Raw genomic sequence first — 26,897 nt, forward strand, 5'->3', positions numbered from 1 at the left:
AACTCTGGGAAATACAAATAAGAAAACTGGGCCAAACAAATTCAGTGATTTGCCCAGTCATTCTCCTAGTGAGTGTGCAAGGCTGGATATGAACTCACATCTTCCTGACTCCAGGTCCAGCACTCAATCCACTGCACCACTGAGCTGCCCTATTAGATTAGACTTTTTTGTTTGGCCCCAAAGGGCAGAAGTGTGAATGATGATGGAAGTTACAAAAAGGCAAATTCTGGCTTGATGTAAGGAACACTTTTCTAACACTGAGAGCTTTTCCCAAAGTAGAATAGGTCAGCTCTGCAGTATTCCTCTTCCCTGGATGACCACTTGTCAGGCTTCTTCAGTGATGGTTGGACCAGACACCCACACTGACATTCTATGATTAGATGCTCAAGTCCCCTGCTGTTCACCAAGCGTGTTCCTCACCTGGGGAGGAAGGCTGCTGTCCAGCACTTCTTTGATGCTACTGTCCAGCACAGCCCATGCTCATGGATAAACCCGCATTATGGCCGTAATCGTTGCTCATCCAGCACTTGTGCCGCCTCAGGCCATTACCTTTGCCACTGCCTTTCCTTCTACCTTCCATTTCTGGCAAACTTCCCTTCATAAATTCGCTAGCGAAGCTTCTATGAATCACAAAATACCAAAGCTGGAAGGCTTCAAAGAATGAAAGCTTTAGAGAAGGAAGGGGCCCAGGAAGTGAGCTAGTTCAACTTCTAAAGAGGCCAAAGAAAATAACCAGAGCAGGAATGGAGGTTCCAACAGGGAAAGAGACTTGCTTGTGGCCACACCTCCCAACCTGAGTCATTCCCCACTCTACTGCACAGGGCCTCCACAACTTTAAATCTTCAGAGGCGGTGACATTTTGAAGAGAAAGTACAGGGTAACTAACAGTTGCACTGCAGGGGAAAGAGCTCCAGACTGACAGTGACGAAGCTAACCTGGATCCCACCTCTCAGGGTCCTTCCCAATCCAGGACACAGTGACCCAACTGAGATGAAATAAGGCCCTAGTTACTTTAAGAATCATCTTATAATTAGACTTTTAGAATTATTAATATTGCTTCCAAATAATCTATATGCAGTGATATTGAAGCCTAGGACTATTGTAGAGGATGAGTGAGAGGCCACGTGATGGGGAGAGAAGGGGACCTCTTGCCATAACTTTTAAATAGCCTATGTTCATATAAGATGACTAGAGGAACAGTTTCATTAATACATAAAATTCAATGCTCTTTAAAAATTTCATTAAATTTCTTGTGCTAGGATGATAAGTCATGTTTAGAGGAAACCCAGGAGTAGAACAGTATTAAATCGGTTTTCACCCTTCTCAAGGAAAAAACCTGTAAGACAAAGATAAATTGACCCATGTTTTAATTGGCATTTGTCAAGTACAAAGTCTGATGGAAAACACTACAAACAGTCCTCAGGAAAATGAAGACTGACAACACCCCAGGAAAGTGAACAGAGGAGTCACAGCTCACCAAGGCCTCATGGTATCCTCCACTAGAATGCTAGCCCAGAATCTCATCACCTCAGTCTGGTTCTTTCATCTCTTCCAATTGTAGCCACATGGAAAATCAGAAAGGGGTTATGCTGTTTGCAACAATTCCGGCCTGGGAGGAATTAAAGACTTTACTTAATGTCTTCCACCAATTAAAAACTCTGCAACAACAAAGGTGCCACCAGATATTCTGTAACTGGCCCTTAAAGGTACCTCATACCTGAGAGCATCAGCTCACGTTGTCTAAAGAAGAGTGCCACTAGGACACTTTTGTGCTACAAGTTTACAAACCAAAGAATGCCCAAAGGCAACTTTCTGCTAAGGAGCTCTGGCTTTCTTCAGCCTGCCCCCTGCCAACTCTTTCCCCCTCTTTGTTCTCCAATTAGTACAAAATCAGTACTACTCCACAGCAATAATACCAACTCAGTATCTTTGGGAGGGGGGATAAACCAACAGGCCAAGATGGTACAGTGGGATCCTAAAGAAATTTAAGCTAGAAGGGAAGGTAGTCAATCATTTGCTCATTTTTACTTCTTCCCACAAACCTAGTCCCTTTATTTACCCAATTCTCTCATTGGAGTCACCCAGTTATTTTGGAGAAGAACACGGGCAGGAGTCTGTGAATGGCAACATGTGGCCTTTCCAGTGACAGTAAGGAGAGAAGAGGTAACAGTTTGATGGTTCATGAAAGAATATCTATCCTGACTTTCTGTTCCTCTGCTCATAACCTAGTTCAACCAATATAGATGCGATGGAAGTCATTGGCACCAAAGGCAGCATTACACTTTGGACATTTACGCTGGCGGGTGTCATAACGTGTCTTCACACACTCAAAGCAGAATACATGGAAGCACTTGGTAAGTACAGCATCCTTCTTGCGCATGTTGCAACATGGACAGGTTAGTCGGGCCTGAAAAGGAAAGAAGTGCAGTGGGTAAGATGCTGAGCCATCATCGCCACCATTCTGTGAAGTGAAGAATTGACAATCTTCAAATGAAAAGCCAGATACCACAGTGATATCTTAAGTTCTGCTAACTACTGAAGTTGGACCTCACCTTATAGTCCTTGATCTCTTCCATGAGGATCTCATCACATTTAGGTACATTGTCTGGTTTCTTTGTAGTCTCTAGCTTCCTTCGAAGTCTGGAAATATCTTCCTGCGACAGAAAAACATCAGTTACTCACACCTCCCCAAGAGAAAATCAACTAAACACAATAACTACAGAAATTAAGAGTTTTTAATCCTCTCTTTTAATCTCTCATGAGTACTTCTTTCTGGGGACAAGTATGACTGCAAAAATCAAGACAACATTCCCTTTATTTCACAGTTAGCCAATCTGAGAGCCCTGTTAAATTCAATTTAACACAATTAAGAATGGAAAAAACGTAGGAAAGGGAGGAAAAAAATACTGGAGGCATAACTAGAACTTTTGGCTGTCACTTTTTTCCTTCACTCTGTCTTTATCACAGTTTGGTTCTTCAGAAAAGATCTAAAAGCAGAGATAAAAGAAGCATGAGCCAGTACCTGGGCCCGTTTAAAATTAAACATATCCTTTTCCTTGGTCACGCTGTTCTCCACAATTTCATCCTGAAAATCATGAAGTTTCTTCTGTGCCAACTCTAGCTGTGCTTTGAGGTCATCTGCAAGCTGGGCTGCTTCCATTGCCTGGACAGAATTCAATAATTACAAAAAGTCATTTCATCACTACATTGCTTCCAATGTTGAAAAACCTTAACCCAAACTAGGAAATGAAGAGTTTACACTGTTATTAGTACGCGCTCACCTTGCGCTTATTCATCTCCAAAGCCTGTGTCCGAAGACCCAGCTCCTTCTCTCCTGTGCCAATGTTGCTCTGTAAGAGATGTTCCTTCTCCTCCAGTTTCCTTACGACTTGTAGCTGAGCATCCACCTTCAAAGAACACAAACAAGGAAAAATTCTAAAACCTAAAATTTGACTATACCATGTCACAAAAGGAACACAAAAGGAAGAGGCCTATTAAGAATCTCAAGCTTTATTCCTGACTTCACTAACTAAACTATTAAAAGACCCACCCAAGTGTTCAAAAGCCACTTTAAGTTCTCTATTGTGCAGAAGAATCTGTACTTACCACTTATCAATTTCAAAATCAGTATGTATCACATACTATTTTTTAATGCATTGAAATCCTCATTTGGAAAAAGTGGAAATGAAATCCTAACTACTGCCAGTACTGTAACTACCTCTTCCCTATACTATCCTAATTTCCAAGCCATAAATTCAACCAGAAAAAAAATATTCACACACACTTCTATTTTTTAAAACTTTCTACTGGTATCATTTGCTTTAAATCACCTTCAAGGCCAAATACATTCCTCACTACTTCCTTACACAGGAGCCATCCCTTGTAAAAATGAATATGAGAAAGAAAAGAAAAAGCAGTGCAGCAAAACTAATTAACACATCTAAGTCTGATGGTATATGCAATGTTTCATATTTATAGTCTTGTAGCTCTTAAAAGAATACAGACCACATTGCTACTTAAGACAGTCACAAATGAGAAAGGTTTTACAAATCTGTTTCTACAGATTCCTATATATATCTTTCTTACTTAGAAGAGCAAAAGACTCCTGAGAACCCCTACCAAGTACTTGATCATTCCATCCATTGTCTCCTTCTTTAGTCATTCCTTTCACAGTCTCATAAACACAAAAGTAACTGAATTGTTTAGTGAATTTTATCTTATCTCCCCACAGTACTCTAACAGCCTAGCACTCTTCCTTCTATCTGAGGAGTGCCAAATACAGACAGCTCCTACACCAGAAGGGGACACTAAGGCACATGAGAAAAGAACCCTATCCTTCCTGCTTACCTGAGTCTTCAGGGTCAGAACCTGGTCTGCGAGCTCCTCCTTCTCCTCTTTGAGTAATTTATGGATCTGATTTGACTTGATGCGTTCTGACATCAACTTGAAATTAGCATCATCTTTTTCTCTCAACTGCTGCATTAAACGGATATTCTGCTCCTGCATGTCTTCAAATGCCTGCCCTGTGACATCCATCTCCGAGAGCAGAGCATCTTCTTCCTGAAACAGGAAAGAGTTTGCATTCTGAATCACACTTTCCAACTCCCAAGAACTTGGCACAAATCAACTAACCCTTCCTATTGTTCAATTAAAAAGGAAGGAACTCTGATAAGAGGAAACTCTCACCTAAAAAAAAAGGTCTTAGAAGAAAACAATAATGATTTACAAGTATGAATTATTATTATCATCATTATTATATATCACCCTAAGAAACAGACAGCCTCATACTGGGCATATGCTCTACTATTTCCCAAATTTTCTCTGACCTGGTCCACCTTAGGATTTTCCTATTGCCTTTATCCTCTCTCACAGATTAATCTACATTTATTCATTCCACACAGATTTACTGAACATTTATTTTGTACACGGTACTGTGGAAGACACCATAGAGAACAGATAACTAAAAAGTACGAACTATGATCCCTGTCCTTAGAGAGTTAGGAGTGCCCTTGAGGAAGGGATAAGATATACACAAAGAACTAGAAGTCAAAGCAGAATGTAAAAGTGCAACTGCAGGAACATGAAAATTGTCCTCCAACGAGGGAAAGAGAGAAACTTTCATGGAAAGAGGGGCGTGTGAGCTAAGTCTTAAAGGATGGTACTAGAGAGATGAGGCTGAGGGGAGAACACTTTAGGTGGAGTAAAAGCCAGAAGCAAAGGTTCAGAGGCAGAAAAACAAGGGGCAGCAGCAGAATCTGGAAAGCTAGAAAGGTAAGCTGGGGCCAGAATCTGGAGGCTCCTGAATATCTGGCCAAAGAGGACAGCCTATATTTGGAAAATACTGGCAAGCAACTGAATGTGTTTGGAAAGAAAAGGCGACCTGATCGGAGTTACAACTTATGAAAATTAACTTGATAGCAGTGCGTGGAATGGAGCTGACTAAAAATGAGACTAATCAAGAGGTAATTATAACAATCCAGACTAAAGGTGATGAGGGTCCGACTATGAGGTCAGTAATTGGGTTGAAAAGGAGGAGACATATGAAAAGATCTCAGAGAGATTAAATCAACAGGACCTAATTGAATAGATACTGTGAAAAGGAAGAGGCAGAAGTCAGATGACTAAGAGAACTTTTCAGCTTGGGTGACTGGGACAATGATCATGCCACTAACAGAAATGGTAAGTAGGAAAAAAAAAAAAACAGGTTTTAGGGAAAGAACATGAGTTCAGTTTTGGATATGTAGAATTTGCAGTGGCAACAAGCAATCTAGGTTGGGATATCCAGCAGAGGGCTGGAGATGCAGGCCTAGAGGAAAAAGCAAGATTATTATCACTGCTGCTGCTGTCATTATTGGTACTCTCAAATACTAAGTGTCATATAAACGTCAGCTGCTACAGGTTTGCTAAGTGCTAGACAAAACATTTTATCATTACGATGACCTTGTGAGGTAGGTAGCAACAGGTATTTTTATCTCATTTTATTGAGAAATAAGAAACTGGGGTTCAGAGAGGTTGAGGTAATTTGCCACTTGCACAGCTACTGGGATCTGATCCCAGGCTCTCTTGACTCTATGTCTCTACTACACCACATCTGTAGAGACGTGACACCTGAAGCTATAGGGAGGGAGAAGGTCAGCAATACGGTATGAGTTAATGTGGTAATGAACTTTTCTGAAAAAGACGGAAAGTACTAATAAAGAAATTTAATAAAAATTGAAACAATTCCACTTTTGACCTAGTGTATACAGAACACCTAACATGTCAACCTGTATTCAATAAATTCTGGCTAATTATATAACAATTATATATACCCTAATTGCAACTGTATGATAACTGCATGTGTGTATGTATGTATATATATGAAAAAACAGCATAGCTGTTATGAAAATTATATATACTTATACAAACATACATGGAATAAATATGTATGTAAAAGCTTCCCTAATCTGTGTGGCACCTTCGTAATTAAGCTCACCTCTCCAAAGCAGAGCTAACTGTAAAACACAGAAACAACAGTTATTGGAATGACAAATTTCCCCTCTAACTATTTCAGTCAAGGCTCCTTTCCTTGCGTAAAAGGTCATTTTCAAGGTCTTCTCTCACCTGCTTAGCCACAGCCAGTTTCTTCTGCAGGTATTCTATCTGCTCCTCCACTGCCTTGATCTTCCGCAGGGCTTCTTCATCAGCCATTTTTTTGCTTTCCTTTTTCTCTTTATCCTCTAGGTCCTTGAGCCTTTGCCTCAGATCTTCCAACTAAAAAAAGAAAACAATCAGATGACACAAGCCCATAGGCCTTCAGAAATGAACAACATACATAGATACAAGGCCTTTTTAAAATCTGCAGAACCTGGAGCAAGCCATTACACCTTCCAGCTCTATTACCACATCACAAAAGAAGACACCATACTACTGAAGCATTAGCTTTAACAAGGATTAGGTGCATACAATCCTCCCTTGCTGGCCTAGGAGCTCTCTCTACAACACACAATGTTTTGCTTCGGGTAGCTCCACACAAAGCTGAATATGACTGACAAGAATGACAGGCAAATAGACAAAAAGGTTACCTCAGCCTTGGCCTTTTTCTCAGCTGCCATTAGTTGAACCTTGTCTCTTTGCTCCTTGGGAGCGGAACGATACATATCTAGCAAGAGTTTCATCTCCTTTTGGCTCTCTTGTGCCTTCCTATTGACAAAAGGAACACAGGAAGTTGACACAGGTGGTCCACAGCACAGAACTGCCAGGTTGTACAGAGTAATTACATATAAAAGCAAAATTTTATTTTGCACTTGGCTTCTCTACAATGCAAAACTTTTACATGGACCATTTCTGGACACCGGGAAATATTCTTGAGACCTGGGGAGTGGAGAGGAATAATGTCATTAAGCTATGTATCTCTCCCTTGAGGGAAAAACGGCATAATAGGAGAACAAAAGAATGGGAGATTTATGCCCACAGTTCTGTTCAAGTGTTCAATCTTGTTCAATCACAAGACTAATAAAAGTCCAACTAGAGAAGCCATTTAAACTTGCTGAGATCAATTCCCAGGAAGCTAATACCATTGTGCAAATTAAGATCTGTGAAGAGTAAGGCAAGGGAACAGGGCTCTTCCCTATGTTTAGCTTCTAAGCCAGACCACATAATAAGCAACCTAGACATCTGAGTTGGCATTGTGACAGTAGCTGTGGTCACATCAGTTGGTCAATTAACTGCTTTCACCATGAGGGCAGGGCTACCAATATCTGGTGTCCAGACAGTCATTTCACGAGGAACATAAAGTGATGGTTTAGGACAGAAATGCCAGGAGGCAGGTCAGTCACTCTTACTTGAGTTCAGCCTTCAGTTGCTTAATCAGCTCTGCTTCTTTCTTCCTTCCATCTTCATGCTTCCCTTTCTCCTTATCTTTGCTGGATTCTCGGTCCTTTTCCGATTCTTTCTGCTTCTGCTTTTCCCGCTCTCTCTCCTTTTCCTTCTCTCGCTCTCTTTCTTTTTCCTTTTCTTTCTCCCGTTCCCTCTCCTTTTCACGCCTTTCCCGTTCTCGTTCTTCCTCATCTCTTTTGGCCTTGGTCTCACTGGCCTCTTCTTGCGCAGCCTTGAGCGCTGAGGACTGGGTGGAAGAGTCCTCTGGTTCCTGCTTGATCTCCATAGGTTCTTCTTTGGGGTCTTCAGTACTAGACTGGGACTGCAGAAGGCCACTGCCACTGCGGAGGCGGGTCTGGGAGGCCAAAAGGGAGAAAAAGCAGGAGACAGTTGAAGTATCCTACTAAACCATTCACATTGTATCCCCTGAAGGCTTAAATGTTTAAACACAGCAGATAATCCAAAAGCAAGCTTTATGATGCTCTCAGCTCAGAGACCAAGGTTTCCCACTCAACCCTTCCAGTTACCTTGCTCAAATCAGACTGGGCCTCTCTTAGTTTGCGCTTATACCTTAAGACCTCTCCCTTTAGCTGATGATTGTGGTTCTGAAGGCTGCTGATAAGGTGCCGCATTTCCCGGTTTATGGGGCCTGAATACACAAACAAAAGTATCACAAGAAGTTATGATATTGGCTAAATTGTAAGACAAGAAAAACAAAATGCATCAGAAACCGCCTAGAGGCAGCACGATAGGGTGGAAAAATCCCTGGATTTGGAATCAAAGGACTTGGGTTTGGTTCCTGGTTCTGCAACACATTCCCTATGTGTCCAAGGGAAATCGATTAATGTCTGAGGACCTCTCAAAGGTTCTTTCCCAACGTAAATTTATGATTATACAACTGAGAAAGTATTACCCAATATAACTTCTTCTCTGAGGTTGAAAAAACTGATCCACTTGAGTTACTCTCAAAGTAAGACATAAACTACATTGAATTATAAGATCTGATACTAAGGGAAATCTGGTTAATTTCTATCCCAACAAAGACTGAGTTTTTCAAGGAGTCATTAAGAGCAGATCCACTTCAAGAGAAAAGGAAAGAGCTCCTTACCTGCTTGCTCATTGGCAGCCAGGGTCTGTTCAAACTCTATCCTCAGCATTTCATATTCCTTGCGGACCTGTGCCAGTGTGTCTTCTAACTGGATCACTTCTGTCCTTAGCTTCTTATGGAGGCTGACTTCATCCCGCTAAACAGAGCAAAGAGAGAAAATATTACTATTGGGAAACAGGTACATGTTATTCTCCTGTCAAACTGATCAAAATGATCAAATTTCCATTCTATCTCCCAAACTTGGTCCACAATAACCCAAGAAAGAAAGATGGAAATGTTAAGAGCAAAAAAGGGGTTATTACCCTGAGAAGTTTCAAAGACAGTCAATATTTACTGAACAACCACTCTGTGTAAAACACCATACTGGACACTGACAAAGAACACAAAAGAAATAAAAAGAACAGTCCTGTCACTGAGGATCTTAAAATCTAGTTAGAGAGATAACTTATGATAATGACTTAAAAACACTTCCAAAGCAAAATGTAACAAATATGAACAAATCATTACTGACCAAACTATACATGAGTGCTGAGGGTGTGAAGAGAAGACAATGTTCAGGACTGGGAAGGTTTTTGGAAGACAAAGCCTTTTATGAGGTAGAGAAGAGATACAGGGTTATTACCTCAATGAGTTCCACCTGGCGTTGGTGAGTTCCCCTAGTGCCATGAAGCAAGGTACGAGCTTCATCCAAATGTGCTTTCAACTGTAGGCTCTCATTATAGAGGACAGAAAACTGTGATTGCATACATCGGTATTCTGGGGTTTCCTTTACGACTTCTTCCACGGCACTCCGCAACTCCACCTATATAGGCACACCCCCCACCACCAAAAGAACAAGAGGAAGGTCAGAAATATAATTGCCATAAAAAGCTATGGTATCATCTTTATGCAGATCACTGCCAGATCTACAGATCCAGCCCTGCTAACGAGCTATAGTTCCACAGTCATCTTGAGTACAATATGTCCGAAACAGAATTCATTATATTTCCCTCCAAACCACCCCTCTTTTAAATTTCCCTCTTTGGAGTTGAGTACCATCATCCCTCCAATCAGCCAAGCAACAACTTCAATGTAATCCTTGACTCATCTATCTTAACCCACAAATCCAACCAGTTGCACAAATCTCGACATTGTTACCTCCACGACATCCCTTGAACATCTCTCCATTCATATAGCTACCATCCTAGTCTAGGCCTTTATCATCTGACACCCCCAATAGGCAACGGCCTCCTCCTAATTGATCTCCCTGCCTAAAATCTCTCCCTAGTACAGTCTCTCCAGAGCCAAGTCACCAAAGTGATCTTCTTAAAGTTCAGTCTGACCTTGCTGCTCAAACTCCAGGAGCTCCTTCTTAATGCCAGGATCAAGTAAAAATCTTCTACTTGACATTTAACCCTCTTTACAACATAGCTACATCTTAACTTTCTAGTCTTATTATATACTACTTCCTTCCATGAATTCTACAGTCTAGTCAAACTGGCCTTTTTGCTGTTCTTCTCACACACAGCATTCTTTCTCCTGTCTCTGGACATTTACAATGGCTTTCCTTCATGTCTAAAATGTTCTCCCTTCTCATCTCCACCTCTGAAAGTTGGTGGTTTCCTTCAAAACTCAGCTTAAGCTCCACCTTCTTCATAAGAACTTTCTTGGTTCCTCCTGGGTTAATGCCCACCCACCCCAGCAAGATAAACTTGTATCTCTTTTGCAGATATCTACATAAGCGAACACTGTTTTCCTATTAGAATGTAAGCTCCTTGAGGGCACAGACTGTTTTGTTTTTATCTTTGTATCCCCAATACCTAGCAAATAGTAGGTGCTTAATAAAATTAAGTAATCTCAATTGAAGATATAATTTCATAAGACAAGCTCAGCATAGTGTTTTGTACACAGTAGCTGCCCTTTAAACATTCACAAAAGATACAGAAAGATAGTTAATTTGTAAAGCATCCTAGAAATATCAAGCAAAACAAGTTTGCCAATTCTAATGAAAGTGAACATCTGAAGTTTATTATACTAGATTCTTCCTCTTCTAATGGCTATTTGAAAAGACTGACTCCCTCTTATTTCTCCAACAACTCAATCATAAGAGTTCTCAAATGGTAAAGGGATTGGCCTTCTTAAAGCATCTCTGTAGCTATTTTGAAACAAAGTCTCTCTCAGTTTAAAATGAAGCAGAAATACTACCTCCTCACTAAACATCTATTTTCGGCACAAGTCTATAGACATCATGAAGCGCCTCCCTTACTCTTAGAGCTGCAGCAAGAGCGATTTGATGGATTTCATCACTAAAACGGGAAGCTTTACTAATGTAGCAATAGAAAAACAAAGCTGGGAATGAAATCTCGGGCTAAGCAAAATACAAGTAGGCACGAAAAAGTGATCTTTCACTTATAAATGTATAATCCATTTTCATCATAAAGATACTCTCTTGTAATTTTCTTCTGTAAGCTAAATATAGATGACCACATAGCAGCAAGGGGAAAACAGTCCTAAGGCCGTCCCTGCAGGGAATTAACCAATTGCTCAATTTAGTAAGCAAGTTCCATGTAGTCAAAGAGAAAACATTATAGCTATCTACAATTCTCCTCATGTACCACAAGATGGCTGACTTGACTGAGGGTAGCATCCCCTTTCTATTACAGATCTGGCAAAGCCCACTTTCATAAGTTTAAAAAATAAGTAAAAATGGAAATACACTTGTCATTTAGCAACATTTTTACTCATATTTTACATTTACTGAACATCAAGAATGAAATGGATCAAGTGTATATCAGGGATAAAAGGAGCCTCTTATTTATTAGAATGATGAAAAACTAGTATTTTCACATCTCCTAGATTGTAATACTCAACATAACCTAAACAAAACAACACAAATTTTTATCTGCCTCTTACAAATTGTGTGTTTATCTATGGATGAAAAACCTTAAGAATTATCCTGAGCAAAGAGTTAGCAAAAATGCACACATCACTGGCCTATCAAGCTTTCTGGGGAACGACTGTCATACCTTGAGCTTCTCATTGTGGGCAGTCACTTCTTCCAAGTCTTGCCGAAGCTTCTCTAACTCACAGAGACGGTTCTGAGCCAATTCTTTGTTCTCCTCAAGCTCCGCATTCATCTCTTCAAACTTGAAGCAGGGGAAAATGATCAAACAAGATTGGAAGAAAAAGATTTTTTTTTCCCCATGTGAAATTGCAGACCAGTCCCACAAAAACAACAACAACAACTTTACACAGATATTGAGACTTCCTCTACCTTTCGAGCATTAATAGTGATTGTGCCACCATAGAGACTGCTCCCAGCTCCATACACTTTATAACCTTTGGAATTCACCTACATAGAAAAGAGAGGTTCTTTAGTAAGATCTCCTAGGATTTTAATCTGAGTCCCAGAGTAAGATTTGTCCCCAACTTCCCAAAGACAAGTACTCACCCGCTCTAAGACCTCGGCGAGGTGCCGGTTGAGGCGCTGCTCCCTCTTGCGTATCTTGTCAATATCCCACTGCAAATCGTCAATCATCGTCTCTAAAACAGATACCCGTGACTCTGCAGTTTCCACCTTACTCTGCAACTTAGAAAACTGTTGTCCCAAGTATTCAGAAGAACACAAAGAAAACAATAAACAGAAAATTATTATTTGGCACACTTGACCTAGTCCCCAAATCTCTCACAGCACTAAAATGTATCACAGCAAAGACAAGTTTCACGCAAGGACAAAAAGAATATTCTTAATAGCAACTACAGACATTTATAGCACTTTCAGATTTGCAAAGCACTGAATATATTTTATCTCACTTAATCTTGTTAATGAGCTCTGAACTACTACATCTCTATGAAGTTTACAAGATTAACAGGACTCTGAACCATAAGGAAAGCAATGTTTAATACTCATTAACTGTCCTATCCCCACAAGCACCACTTGACAGGAAAGGAAATTATAGTATATAACCTCCCCTATGGATCTATTCCACCAAGAGTTATACCAAGAAAACTCTCTTCAACATATAAGATGAATTCTAGGAAATAAACTGAAGCACACCTAGAGATAACTTCACTTTTCCTTAACACCCAACTTACATAGGATAAAATTTTCATATATTCACGCACAGAAACAACACAAAGAACATATGAACACCGTTCATAAGTTTTAACCATAAAACTGTATAATTTTATAACTGTATAATTTTAACCACCAAACATTCTTTTGGTTCTGAAACTGATAAGAGATAACAATAGTTTTGCTCCTACTTTATTTAGGAACTCTTAGCATATTTATCTTATAATACTACATATTAGAATTATCTTCCTACAAAAATAGGCTCCCTGGGAGCAGAGATCATGTTTTAATAAACAAATTTCTCATTTTCTGAGGAGTTCTCTGAACATAGCAAACACTTAATATATATTTCTGCCTAATGAGAACCTAATATTTAAAAACAAATGATGGTTTGCTCATAAATGGTAGTTACAAAACTTCAAAAATGAATTATTTATTTTTAAACCTTGCCTTGGCTGACAAAAGACAAAGTGTCACTAGTCCAAAAATGTAATCAAAATAGAATCTGGTTCAGTTAGTTTGACGGAAAAGACTTAGTTTGACATTCCTAGGGAATTATGAGCTTCTTGTTCTATGAAATTATCAAGTCAGTTACAAAAACATCTGCTTTGCTTGGAATGGGAAACGATCAACAGGTAGAATACAGATGCTGTTTTTAACCATTTAAATCTTAGGTTTTTGTTTCTATGCTTTTATACTTTGACTATACATCAAGCAATTTTCTTCAAATCTACTTCATCATTTCTCTGCTTACTTTCCAGTTCTAGTATTTTCTAAGAAACAATGCGCAAGAATTTGCTTTACTACATCCCATGTAGAACTGACAGTTTTTGTAAACCTTACCAGTCTGAAAACTAAAATAGATATTCACGGTGATAAAAGGATTCCTAGCTTGGAACTTGTCTCCTTGTTAAAATATATGTGCGTATACATATTCATATATATATGAATATGACTCTTCAATTTGCTAATGTTGACTGAACAAGAATAATAATAAATAATAATAATAATAGCATATTTCTCTATTATTGTGAAGGACTTTCACACACAACATGGTCATTTGATCCTTACAAGTCTCCTAGCAAAGGGGAGATATTATTATCCCTATGAGAAACCCAAGGTTCAGAGTTTATGAATGAGGAAAAATCATTTATTAAGCATATACTCTGTGCCAGGAACTGTGCTAATTGCTGAGAATACAAATACAAGCAAGCGAGATACCCCTTATACTCCAGCAGTTTACATTCTAACAGAGGAAAATAACAGCTATAATAAAGCTAGAGGTGAAAGCTGGGTAGGTCAGGAAGTGGCCAGAAACTGGCAAGATGACTTGGTCCAAGGCAAGAGGAAGTTAAACCCTGCCTAGCAAAGCCCAAGACCATGGTGGCAGGAATTCAAGTTTAATTAAGTTTAAATGATTTGCCCATTACTGCAGCTACTAAGGACTAACAGTTCTTGTTTTACATATTGCATTACACAAATTCACCATTACATATAGAATTCTAAAAGAAATCTGCATTCCAAAAACATACCTATAGTAACTTTACTGTACAGTACTGGGTTCTCTCTCCACTCTTGTCCTGAAGCTCAGTGCTCTGTAGCCTCCCAACCCCCACCAAAAAAAAAAAAAAACTCAAAAAAATTCCAAGTGAAATTCAACAGGGGTATGGAGAGACTGCTACCACTTCTGCCAGGTCTGGGGCTCAGCTTGAGATCACCAGCACCTAGGAGACCTTTGCCCCACTCTGCCCACCCACTCATATGACTGGTCCCTCCATATATGTCTTCCATCTGTCAGCGCTCAGATACCATGTATCTTTCCCCAGCCTTGGAGTGTTGCCCATCCTCTCCTACGTCTGTGTCCAGGCCCCACATCTGGCCTCCCCCCGGCCTCAACCTTCCCACGTGTTCTTCCTTTCAGTTTTGGCCAACCATGTAGCTGGCACTGGCCCCGCTTTCCTCCTCCTGCTTTCACTTCTCTGTCTCTAGCTCCCACACAAGTCCTTGAAACCTGTGCAAGCTGACTTCTCCACAGGCATACAGCCTTCTTCCTGCCTCCCTCCCTCCTTCCTTACTCCACTTCTGCAGGCAAATTCGAATTACATAAAAGTCACTTTACATAGAGGTCTGCAAAAGGGTCTACTTACAGAAAATGAGAACTGTCTGTACTAGAGCTGTGAATTCTGATTCTAAGTCTAGCAGTCTTTCAATTACAGGACTGTTCCTTTCCATTTCAATTACAATTAGTTTATGATTTGGAGTAGAACTGAAGACTCTTCCTATTTACAAATGTATTTGTTATCAATAGAAGAACTTTGTCCACAATATTCCAATTTAGGTAAAAATAGCACTGTACTCTAACACTCTCTGACGGTGAATTTCATAAAAGAGAAACATGGCAAAACCACAAATGATTTCCTTTTATGAAAACTAAAATTACATAAAGCTTTGTATTTGCAAAGTACTTCACATACATAATCTCATTTGATTTGCACCACAACCCTGAAGTACTATTACTACCACCATTTTACAGATAAGGAAACTAGGGCTGAGATGGTGTAAGTGAGCTTTGCCAGAGTCACATTGCTAATTAAGCATTCCGGGCAGGATTTAAACTTAAGCCTTAATGAATCCAAGTTCAAGAATCTAAGTCAACATTACTTTAAAATCTTAAATAATTCAACTAAGCTACTCATCTTCCAAAGGTGTTTTTTCAAAATCTCATTTTTAATATAACTATATAATTATAAACTACATATGCAGATAGAAGCATTTACTACTCCATCTCTTCTCTGGATCTTTTCAGAATCAGCTATTTATGAATGTGCAGCGACTGAATGCGCACAGTTTCAGGAAGAAGTAGTTAAGCTTATTCTAGAAGATGAAATGAAAAATTATTTAGTCACTATCTTCAAATAACTGCAGTATGATATATGTACTAATATGGTCCTCAGGTGAAGGAAGGTCCTTTTGCCACACTAAGTAATGAAACTGTGTTTAATAAAAAGTTATCAGTCATTGACTGTCAGATCAGAGAAAAGCAGGCAGATGAAAACACACATGACAAGTCTGGATATAGAGATAGAAAGGGAAGCAGTAGTTCTTCCAGGCAGCCCCGAAGTGAAAAGGAGCATCAGGCATGAGAGCAGAATTGGGTCCCCAACCAATTAACCTCACCATTATGAATAAAGTGAATAAATAACCATCCTAACCTTAAAAAGAACCCTTTTGGTTATTCCAAGTGTTTGAAAATCTATTTTCTTACCTTAGCTCAAAAGAAATACGAGATATGCATATTTAGAAATTCCATACCAAATGTTCACATGAACTATTTGTGCCCGACCTGTGGTAGAGCATTCCAAGTTCATATTGGTCTGATCAGCCAGAGTCAGATGCACTGTAACTTGACTTTAACATAGTGAAGTCATTTTGGTCCTCTTTGAGAACTAAGGACAACCACCACCCATTATTATACCACCCCTCAGAGGAAAAGAAGGTAAAGTTTACTGTCCTATACTTAAAGGAAAACATGGAAAAATTAAGCAACCTGTCTGAAGACCACACTTAGTTTAAGAACTGGAAAATAAAACCAAGAGCTTTTCAATCCCAGCCCAATATTCTTTGTAGTAGAGTAAAAATCTGCCACCATAACACCTAGGATTGGACATTTGATCTCTTTCATTTTGTAAGTGGGGGAGTCAAAGTCAGAAAGTCAACTGACTTAGTCAACAGGAGTCGCCACAAACATCTGGGACCCATGTACTGTTTCAAGCCAATGCCTCATGCTCTATGCTGAACTTCTCTGTTTGTTACTTCCTCGCATCTTCTTGGGTTTATTTTAGGAGTGTTGGGATTTTTTTTTTGCTATTACCCTCAAACAAGGGCAGAAACTGACCCCCATTCCACGACTCTTTCCACTATACCACAGGAATTCCCCTCCCCTCCTCATGTAGCTTTGATTCTTCAGCCCTGGTTATATTGCATTTGTTAGACTAAGTGGCATACTCTTCTAACAATAACCTTCCTGTTGTACAGTAATCGGTGTAGTACACAGTATTCTAGATGAAGGACCGACATGTGCCACTGCCAGAAAACATCAAAACCCAGAAGAGAGTACAGTTCTCTTTTCTGGTCAGGTACCTCCTGAGACATGGTGCGGTGCTTCTCCTGAAGAAGGTCTGCCAATTCCTGAAGCCGGCCATTCTCATGGGACAAGAAGGAATTCAGCTCCTGGACTGCTTCCTCCACAGCCAAAGCATCTGTGGAAACAAAAACAGATGAGGCATTTGCGTTAAGTTACTTAAGTGATGGCACAATCACATCATCTTCATAATTCCCATTCGTTGCTATTAAGAACTCTACAGGTTACATATTCAAGATTCTGAAGGACCACTGATATAGTTACTTCTTCTGCCAGTAATATTACAAGTGACTGAAGTCTTCTCGTCCATGTACAATTCCTGTATTATTCCTACATACATTTTTCTTTATTTAAAAAAAATACTTAATTTCCCCAATTACATGTACTTACCACCTGCAATGTGATATGTATAATCATGTAAAAGATTTCTGTATTAATCATTTTGAGCAAGAAAACAACAAAGAAAAAATAGTATGCTTCAGTCTGTATTCAGCCTCCATCAGTTCTCTGGGGGAAGAGAGCATTTTTCATCATGAGTCCTTTGTCTTTGATCATGGTACTGCTGAAAATAGTTAAGTCATTCACAGGTTTTCACTGAACAATTGCTGTTACTGGGTACAATGTTCTCCCGGTTCTGTTTGCTTCATTTTGTGTAAGTTCATGTAAATCTTTCCAGGTTTTTCACAAATCATACTACTTGTCATTTCTTACAGCATAATAATATTCCATTACATTCATATACCACAACTTGTTCATCCATTCCCCAATTGATGGACACCCCTCAATGTCCAATTCTTAGCTACGACAAAAAGAGCTACTATAAATATTTTTTTTTACAAATAGATTCTTTTCCCTTTTTTTTTTTTGACCTCTTTGGGATACAGGACTAGTAGTGGTATTGCTGGATCAAAGGGTATGCATAGTTTTATAGGCCTCTGGACATGGTTCCAAAATGCTGTCCAGAATGGCTGAATCACTTCACAATTCCTCCAACAGTGCATTAGTATCCAGTTTGCCTGCATCCCCTCCAACACTTATCATTTTCCTTTTCAGTCATATTAGCCAATCTGATGGCTGTGAGGTGACACCTCAGAATTGTTTTAACTTGCATTTCTCTAATCAGTAATGATTTAGAGAATTTTTTCAAATGACTATTGATAGCTTTGATTTCTTTGTAGGCTGCCTGTTCATATCCTTTGACCACTTATCAATCAAAGAATGACTAGTAGTCTTATCAATTTGACTCAGTTCTCTATATACTTGAGAAATAAGGCCTTTATCAGAGATAACTTGATGTAAAAAAATTTTTCCCAGTTTTCTACTTTCCTTCTAATTATGGTTGCATCAATTTTGTTTGTGCAAAAAAAAATTGTATTTTATATAATCAAAATTGTCACTTTACATTTTGTAATGCTCTCTATATATCGTTTGTCCTAAATTCTTCCCTTATCCATAGATCTGACAAATAAACTATTCTACATACCTTTTTCATAGAAGATCCATGCAACCATTGGAGGTCTTTCTCTACAATTTTTAATATTCCCTGGATGTTAGTGCAGCAATCTGGGTGGTTATCTAACTGCTATCCCTCACCTTAATAAATGACTAACCCATAAGTTTAGATTATATGTTTCCTTAATTGTTTATGACACTTTTTTCCTCTAAGATATCATTGGTAACAAACTAAAATCTATTCATGTTCACCTTATTATCTCTCTCCATTGCCCTCTGGCTCACCACAAATTTTAATTCTTTGTGATGTTCCATGATTTGCAGTAATACAGCATCACTGGGAAAATATTGATGTTTAAAGAGATAATGTTTTACATTTGGGATCATTGAAATCACTGCACCATTTCCCAAATACAATCTGGCCTAGTTTCTTCCACCTATTTAAGAACAATAATAGCTAGCATTTATATAGTGTTTTACAGTTTGCAAAACACTCTACAAGTATTATCTCAGTGCATCCTTAAAACAATCTTGAGAGGTGGGTGCTATTATCATCATCCCCATTTTATAGATGAGGAAACTGACTTGTCTAAGGTCACATTAGTAAGTATCTGAGGCTGGATTTAAACTCAGATCTTCTTGACTCCAGGTCCAGGAATCTATCCACTGCACCACGTAGGTGCCTCTATTTAATTCTGAGCCCAGCTCATTACTCATTTACAATTCTTTTCCAAAACTGGTTAAATCAATGTCATAAACTTGGTAGTATGGGTCCAGTAAAACTCCTTGAGGGCTGGTACTGTTTCATTATTTTAATTTGTAACTCCAGTCCCTAGGTTCTTTCCTCCTTAAATGAAAGTGAAAATTTGGGCAAATGGATTTGAGCATGAGTTCATACATGTGTGGGCTTTGCATGAATGTATTAGCACCTGTGGAGGCACAATGAAAACAAGAAAGAAGCTGAATTTCCATTATATCTCTCATGAATTGGCTCACCTCCACTATTTAGCTTGCGAAACAGTACATCCACCTTTTCTTGCAGCTTTTCATAAACTATTACTATCTGAGACACAGCTCGACGAGAGGACTCCACACGCTCCTGTAGCTGTGATTCCATCTCCTCACTGGTGCTGCTGGCCAAAGTAGCAAGGAAGGAGAAAGCTGGCTCCAGTCCCTCCCCTGAAGACAGAGGAAAGCAAAACAATCACTAAACTGGAAAGCATGAAATCCTCTTCTCCTGAAATGACAAGATGTGCTCACAGCAAAACTATACTCCTAAAAACATACACTGGCTAGGGCATGTCATTACAAAAGTACTCACCTCTCTCTCGGTCATCTTTACGTTCCTGATTGCTATCTGAATCTGGTTCTGGTTCAGGAACTACAAGGGCTTTTCTTTCTGTGAGCAGGTCTCCTAAGCCCTGTTCCAGATCATAACGTTTAAGGATGATGCGGATGTTTTCATCAAACTGGAAAAAGAGTATAATAGGAAAAGACAAGCTTTACTCTAGGATTAGAGAGAGTTCTAAGGAAAGCTACGATTCTCAAATTAGGAACCAAAGATAAAGAATAAGTAAGCAAATGCAGAACCCACTTGACTCCAATATCGGTTAACAATAAGTAAAGAAGCGTCATCAGTGGCCTGCCGGCGTTCCAATTTCTCAATATGCTCACGCAACTCGTCTTCAATAGCCTGTCTCTGATCCAGCATCTCTGCCAATTTACGATTTTTGGTCTGCAGCGTCCGGATATCTAACTCCTCCTGCCAGAAAATATCAATTTTGTTAATGCCATTAAAAAATCATTAAACAAATTAGGTAAGAGGCCAACTAGGACAATTTATTTTATTGTGTTTATGTTATTTCTACTACAAAAGAAAAAAACTGTACATAAAATTTCAAGCACTGAATCTCTTTAAAGTTTCCAACAGGGAAAGCAGTAAAAGAGAAGAAAAGGGAGACAAAAGAGATGGGCTAACGAACTACAGGGACTACAGTGTGAGTACAGAAAATAGCAATTTAAACACACCAAGGTTTCAAAATTACAAATTACACTATTCTTGGGGCACTTAATATGTGTGTGTGTGTATGTGTGTGTGTGTATGTACACACGCAGACATACATATGAACGAATACATAACACTCTGCAAACTTCAAAGTAATATATAAGTATTAGGTATACATAATAACCTTCCAAATGAAATAACCTAATAAGAACATCCCATTCTTCATTACCAAACAAATTTCTTAAAGGAGTTTCAAAATGGCCTCATACAAAGTAGTCTTCTTCAACAAGAAATATTATAGGAAAGTTTCCATATATATCGTGCATAAGGTATACCATGTATTTGGCCAAATGCCAGTAGACCTCTCCACCACAGCTGACATCATGGCCCATTATCATCTTATTTTAGAATCTTCTCCCCCTACTTCCTTTTCAAATGGTTTTACCATTTTTAACATTCCTTCAGGATAGCCCCTTAAATTCTTAACCTGTGTTCATCTGAGGAAGAATCTATCTACCCTACAGAGAAGCTATAAAGAATAACAAATAATTCCCAAGTGTGTATATTTGAACATATGCAACACATTCCACCAAAAACTGCTCCAGTGCTTCATCATACTATGGAAGTTAAAATTAAGTTCTTAAAGACTATACCAGGGGAGTGTAAGCTCTGCCAAGCAGGAAAAGCTTCAATAGTCCAATAACAAGACTACATGTCTATCATCTAAGGATCAAACGAGCTAAGCATAGAGATGTTCATCTCCAGAAAGGTGGCTGGCTACCAGATCATTACTGCTGGTCACAATTCCAGAAGATAATCTCCTGAGATGTATTAGAGCTGCACTCTGTCATCACAGGGCAGACATTGGCAATATCACAAACCTAGAGAAAGTTCTATGTATATGTGTATATATATATGCACACACATATTTATATTGATATATGTATAAAAATACACATACATGGTTAAGACTATCTTGCCACTACAAACTCACTTTCATTTTTTACTGCAACCCACAAAACTGAAAGGCAGAAGATTTCTGTCAAAGATCACACATTTAGATCTTTGCCTTTCCCTCGTCTTCTTTCTTCTCAGGAGATGCCCCTCTCCCTGATCCAGTCCACTTCAGTTCAATATAGTTCAAATGCATAACTTTACTCCAATGTGAGGGAAATTGGGGGTACAATCTGTGTAAAATTGACCAAAATTACACTTATACAAACTCATATTATACAGTTCCCTGAGAACTGAAAGTAAAGTACTGAACAATTCCATCAATTCCATTATCATTCCTCTTTTAGACCAATCTCTTTCTTCCAGGCCTGGAATCTAAGAAGTCACAATACCACTAACAACTGCAGTATCCACCCTCTAGGCCAGAAAAGGACAATGCACATTAGCACCCTGCATTTCTGTAGGAATAGCATCTTTTTCTGTTGAGTCGCATGTACACCCCTTATTAACTGCTAAGTAAAGCTATTTTTCTTTTGGTGATTTGACTCACAAACTCAACAGAGATCTATTTGCACATCTGCTGTACCACCTTTACAAGTCCTGTTATCTCCAGGAATTTAACTCAAGTCTATGCACTCAAGACCTGATGTTGAATGTCTCTCTCAGTTTCTGTATTCTAGACCGTTACCATGCTAGACATCTTACACTCCAAGGCAGGCTGAAGTCCTAATTCCTGCAATTCTACACTACCCCCAACACCCTGGGTACTCCATTTCTTACCCATACACAGCTCTTTCTCTCCTCCAAAAAACAAAAGTTAAATAATTACCTACACTATTTCTGGAGGCAGAGCCAAGATGGCAGAGTGCAGGCCGAGACTACCAACATTCCCTAAACTTTAAAATAACACCTCAAATCAAATTCTGGAGCAGCAGAGCCATCAAAAGGTAAGACGGAGGCATTTTTCCAGCCTACGACAATTTAGGAGGTCCACAGGAGAGGTCTGTAACACTGGGGTGGATACAGGCCCAGAGCATGGCAGAAACACCAGCAGCGGGCCTTAGAGGCAACCACTACAGCAGCAGCTGTTGCTTCAGGAACTCTTAGCCCAGAGACAGTAAGGTGGTCGATAACTGGTCATTAAGAGATTACAGGGGACCCTTTGCTACCATTGGATACAGCTGGCACTGACTGGCAACTCTCTTGTCCATAAGCAGTTCTGGGTCACAGTTTCAGGGCAGAGAGGAGCACTTATGATTGGTCACAAAGGAACAGCGGTTCTGGTCAGAATTTCAGGGCCAAGAGAAGCGCCAGCACTTGTGGCTGGAGAAGATCAAGGGATCCAGGACAAGCAGTAGTACTTGAGGGCCACAAGGGAGCAAGGACCCTTCTTGGGTAAAGACCAGAGCACAGACCAGAGAAGCAGTGAGCATACTTCTCTCAAGATAACACTACCAAAACCTTGTAGACACTCAGAACTAGCTCTGAAAACAGTAGCACTAAAAAGCATGAAGCTTATAACAGTGTCTTCCACCTCCTGGAGAGCAAGGTCCAAATTTAATATAAAGTTCAAAGTCAAGAAATAAGCTAGAAAAAAAAGAACTTGACCATAAAATGCTACTATGATAGTAGTGAAGACCAAGACATAAACTCAGAAGGTGACAACAATGCGAAAACACCTACAAACAAAGCTCAGAGAAAAACGCTAACTGGACTCAAGGCCAACAAGAATTCCTGAAAGAGAAAAGCGTGGTAGAGGAAAAAATGGGAAAAGAAATGGAAGTGATGAAAGAAAATAATGAGAAGAGATTTAACAATTCAGAATAAGAGGAACCAAAAAAAAAACAGTGAAGAAAATAATACCTTTTAAGGTATTAGATTAATTAAGGTATTAGAATTGGGTAAGTGGAAGCTAATAACACCATGAAACTTCAAGAAACAGCAAAACAAACTCAAAAGAATGAAAAAAAATAAGAAAATGTGAAATATCTTATTGGAAATACCACTGACCTAGAAAATAGATCCAGGGCAGATCATTTAAGAATTACTGAACCACCTGAAAAACATGGATCAAAAAAAGAGCCTAGACATCATGTTTCAAGAAATTATTAAGGAAAATCGTCCTGATATCCTAGAACGAGAGGGCAAAATAGAAACTGAAAGAATCTAACAGTCACTTCCTGAAAGTGATCCCAAAATGAAAACTCCCAGGAACATAACAATCAAATTCCTAAATTCCAACATCAAGAAGAAAATAAACCACAAACAGCCAGAAAGAAACAATTCAAATATTGTGGTGCCATAGTCAGGATCACAGAGGATTAAGCAGCTTCCATGTTAAAGAAGAGGAAGGCTTGGAATATGATGTTCTAGAAGGCAAAGGGGCAAGGATTACAATCAAAAATAACCTACACCTAGCAAAAATTAATATAAACCTTCAGGGGAAAAAATAAGCATTTAATGAAAAAGAGGACTTCCAAACATTCCTGATGAAATGACCAGAGTTGAATAGAAAATTTGACATTCAAACACAAGACTTAAGTATAAAAAGGTAAACATGAAAGAGTAATCATAAATGACTCAATAAAGTTAAACTTTATGTTCCTATATGGGAAGATGATACGTGTAGTTCCTAAGAACTTTATTAATTATTACAGCAGTTAGAAAGAAGTCTACATAGACAGAGGGCACAGGCATGAATGGATTATGTCGGGATGACCCCCCCCATCAAAAAATACAGGGGTGAGAAAGAGTGATGCACTGGGAGAAGGGGGAAAAGAGAGACAAAATGGAGAAAATTTTCCTCACATAAAAGAAGCATATAAGGAAGCATTTTTATAGTGAAGGGGAAAATAGGGAGTGGGGTGGCAATGCTTGAGTCTCACTCTCATTGGGTGGTTTGAAGAGGGAAGTATATATATACACATTCAGGTGGGTATACAAATCTGTATTACCCAATAATGAAAAAGGAGGGGAAAGGAATAAGAGATATTGGGGGGGGTGTTAAAAGGGAGGCAGTGGTCAGAAGAAAAACAGACTGTTGAGGAGGAACATGATAAAAAGAGAGAGAAGGATAAACAAGTAAATAAGATGGAGGGAAATACCCAGTAATCATAACTGTAATTACAAATGGATGAGCTAAGCAATAAAAAAGTAGATAAAAGAACGAATTAGAAACTAGAATCCAACAATATATAGTGTAAAAGAGACACACTTAAAACAGAAAGACACAGGCAGAGTTAAAATAAAGGGCTGGAATAGAATCTAGAAAGGCTTCAAATACAGGTTCAATGACTGACTATATTATATGCCTGTCATGAAGGAACCAGCCTAGCTAAGTTTGGAGAGACTTAATTACCAAGTTGTCTCCAGGTGATGGTATTTTTTTTCTATAGAAACTCTTCAACACTCTCTTCCACATTCCCCCTCATCCTCCAAAGAATCATGGATCTTTTAAATAGTAATAATAGCTAATAGCTAGAATTTATATAGTGCTTTAAGATTTGCAAAATGTTTCACAAATATCTCATTTTATTCTTAGAACAACCTTGGGAGGTAGGCTGAGACCTCTATCCACAGTACCACCTACCTGATCTATTTTCTAGTCTACGACTTTATTCTTGAAATTTCCCTACCTGGAATGACTTCCTCCTACTTACTGAAAACCTGCTCTTCCTTCAAATACAAACTCTCATTACACATACAACCTATACCTCCCTTCCCCCACTCTGAAAAAATTTCATCTTCCAGAGTCCTGTTGAGCTACTGCAGCTATTTGCGAAAAAGGCTTATTTTTCCAAAGTACTCAAAAAGTGTTTATCAAATAGAAATTACTGGGTAAAGAAGGTGGGTATCTGCCATACATACATACATACCGTGGAAGACACACCCCCTAGTTTAATAGTTTCTACTGTGGTCCCTGAGTCTTCAACAGCAGCCTTCTTCTCTGGAGGTACAGAAGTACCAGGCTCCCCAGCAGCTCTCTTATTGCCGATTCCTGACATTGTGACCCAAACGATGATTGTCAACTTTCCTGGTTCTTCCTGAAAGGAGTGAATTGACATGAGACCAGCCACAGAGATTAAAGACACTAGGACTCAGGTGTGGGAGGAGGGGATAGGAAGGAAATGGGGAAGGGGAAGAAGGAGGCAGAGAGAGAGAGAAATATGCTTAAGGACTCAAGCGCTAAAGACAATGTGAAAACCTATATTTTCTCCCACTGACCTCTCTGGCTTGAGTCCCATAAATTCCGCCAGAGCTTCAGAATGATCTTGGAAGAGGGGGAGGGGGGCTTGAGCGGCTCAGAGGTCGGCTTATGCTTGAGGCGCTGGTGCCGGAGCAGTCCTGGAGCTCCCAAAGGGTTCGAGGTGTGGGAGGGGCGACACAACAGCTTGAGCTGGTTTGATTCGCAAAGAGGGATGGGGCATCCTTGGGCACAGGGAGCGCCCAGCTTGGACACAAGGAAACCTGGGGTGGGGAAGTGGCTCGGGGAGCGCAGAGGAGGAGGTGACAGTTCGGTGGGGAGGAATTCGGCAAGGTAGGCGCGAACGTCCTCAGAGCGTCGACACGCGTGGGGTCTGGGGCGTGGGAACACACTGCGATCCCGAAGGCGAGAACGAGAGGTCTGCTCGGTTCAAACCAGAAGATCTCCGAGCTCCTGGCCCTACGCTGCAAAAGCCGGTTCCATGGTGACACCCACCGAGGAACCCTCTGGCGCGGGGGAATTAAAGCAAGAGCCGGAAGTGCCGCGCTCCTTCCGCCGGGGCCTCATACGCTGTGCGCGAGGTGGGGGAAGGAAGGGGTCCTCTCCCTAGGGCATACAGGACAAGACTCTGGGCAGCACATCACTTACCCCAGTGTGCCTGGGCCACTCTGCGGCCTCTCACCCCTGACCCGGGGCGGGGACAGAGCTAAACTTCCGGAGGCGGGACAGGATCCCGGAAGGGGGGAAAGAACCAAGATTTCCCCTTCCTCCCAGAAGCCAAGCTAGGCCGGGCGGAAGTGGTTTCTTTCACTTCAAACGCGCCCACAACGATGAAAAGGCTCCTCACTGTGAGCACCAAGACCCGCCTATTTGTGCTCTGATTGGTGAACTTTAGCCTGAGCAGCAAAAAAGCTCTCTACCTATTGGCCGGTGTAGTTGCCAATGCCACGACCCTCCACTAGACTAACGGGACATAGGGATGCGGAGCTTGTAGAGGTTGAGGAGATGGAGATGCAAAGTGGTGATGGAGAAGATGGATTGACGGCGAAATCGAGGGTGAATAGTAGTGGGAAGAGCCGAGAATTAGGTAAAAACAGCTTGCGGGAAAGAATTGAGGAGAAT

At 39.9% G+C, this 26,897-nt stretch overlaps 1 protein-coding gene across 2 annotated transcripts; it reads right to left on the reverse strand.

Annotated features, from left to right (window-relative positions):
* Positions 1 to 1,350: 1,350 nt before the first annotated feature.
* On the reverse strand, positions 1,351 to 26,497 carry RNF20 (ring finger protein 20). 2 transcript variants are annotated; one of them, XM_036738161.1, is made up of 20 exons: positions 26,424 to 26,497; positions 25,447 to 25,614; positions 20,207 to 20,374; positions 19,934 to 20,081; positions 19,609 to 19,791; positions 17,160 to 17,278; positions 12,396 to 12,542; positions 12,219 to 12,296; positions 11,971 to 12,090; positions 9,588 to 9,767; positions 8,966 to 9,101; positions 8,385 to 8,506; positions 7,824 to 8,212; positions 7,065 to 7,182; positions 6,604 to 6,753; positions 4,348 to 4,560; positions 3,282 to 3,407; positions 3,023 to 3,163; positions 2,553 to 2,654; positions 1,351 to 2,407 (listed from the first exon to the last, which is right to left on the reverse strand). In XM_036738161.1, the coding sequence occupies exons 2-20, from the start codon at positions 25,573 to 25,575 to the stop codon at positions 2,231 to 2,233; spliced, it is 2,946 nt and encodes a 981-aa protein (XP_036594056.1). In that variant the 5' UTR covers positions 25,576 to 25,614; positions 26,424 to 26,497; the 3' UTR covers positions 1,351 to 2,230. The 2 variants fall into 2 exon arrangements, with proteins under 2 accessions (XP_036594056.1, XP_036594055.1); XM_036738160.1 differs by having other exon boundaries at positions 25,796 to 26,477.
* Positions 26,498 to 26,897: the final 400 nt, after the last annotated feature.

This window comes from Trichosurus vulpecula, chromosome 9, assembly GCF_011100635.1.
Source record: "Trichosurus vulpecula isolate mTriVul1 chromosome 9, mTriVul1.pri, whole genome shotgun sequence".
Lineage (NCBI taxonomy): Eukaryota > Metazoa > Chordata > Mammalia > Diprotodontia > Phalangeridae > Trichosurus > Trichosurus vulpecula.

Coding starts and splice junctions, on each gene's coding strand:
- RNF20 (XM_036738161.1), bottom strand. CDS start 25,575: ATGTCAGGAATCGGCAATAAGAGAGCTGCTGGGGAGCCTGGTACTTCT. Junction 12,297..12,395: donor TCGCCGAGGTCTTAGAGCGG/GTGAGTACTTGT, acceptor TTTTCTATGTAG/GTGAATTCCAAAGGTTATAA. Junction 2,655..3,022: donor TTAATTTTAAACGGGCCCAG/GTACTGGCTCAT, acceptor TTTCTGTCGCAG/GAAGATATTTCCAGACTTCG.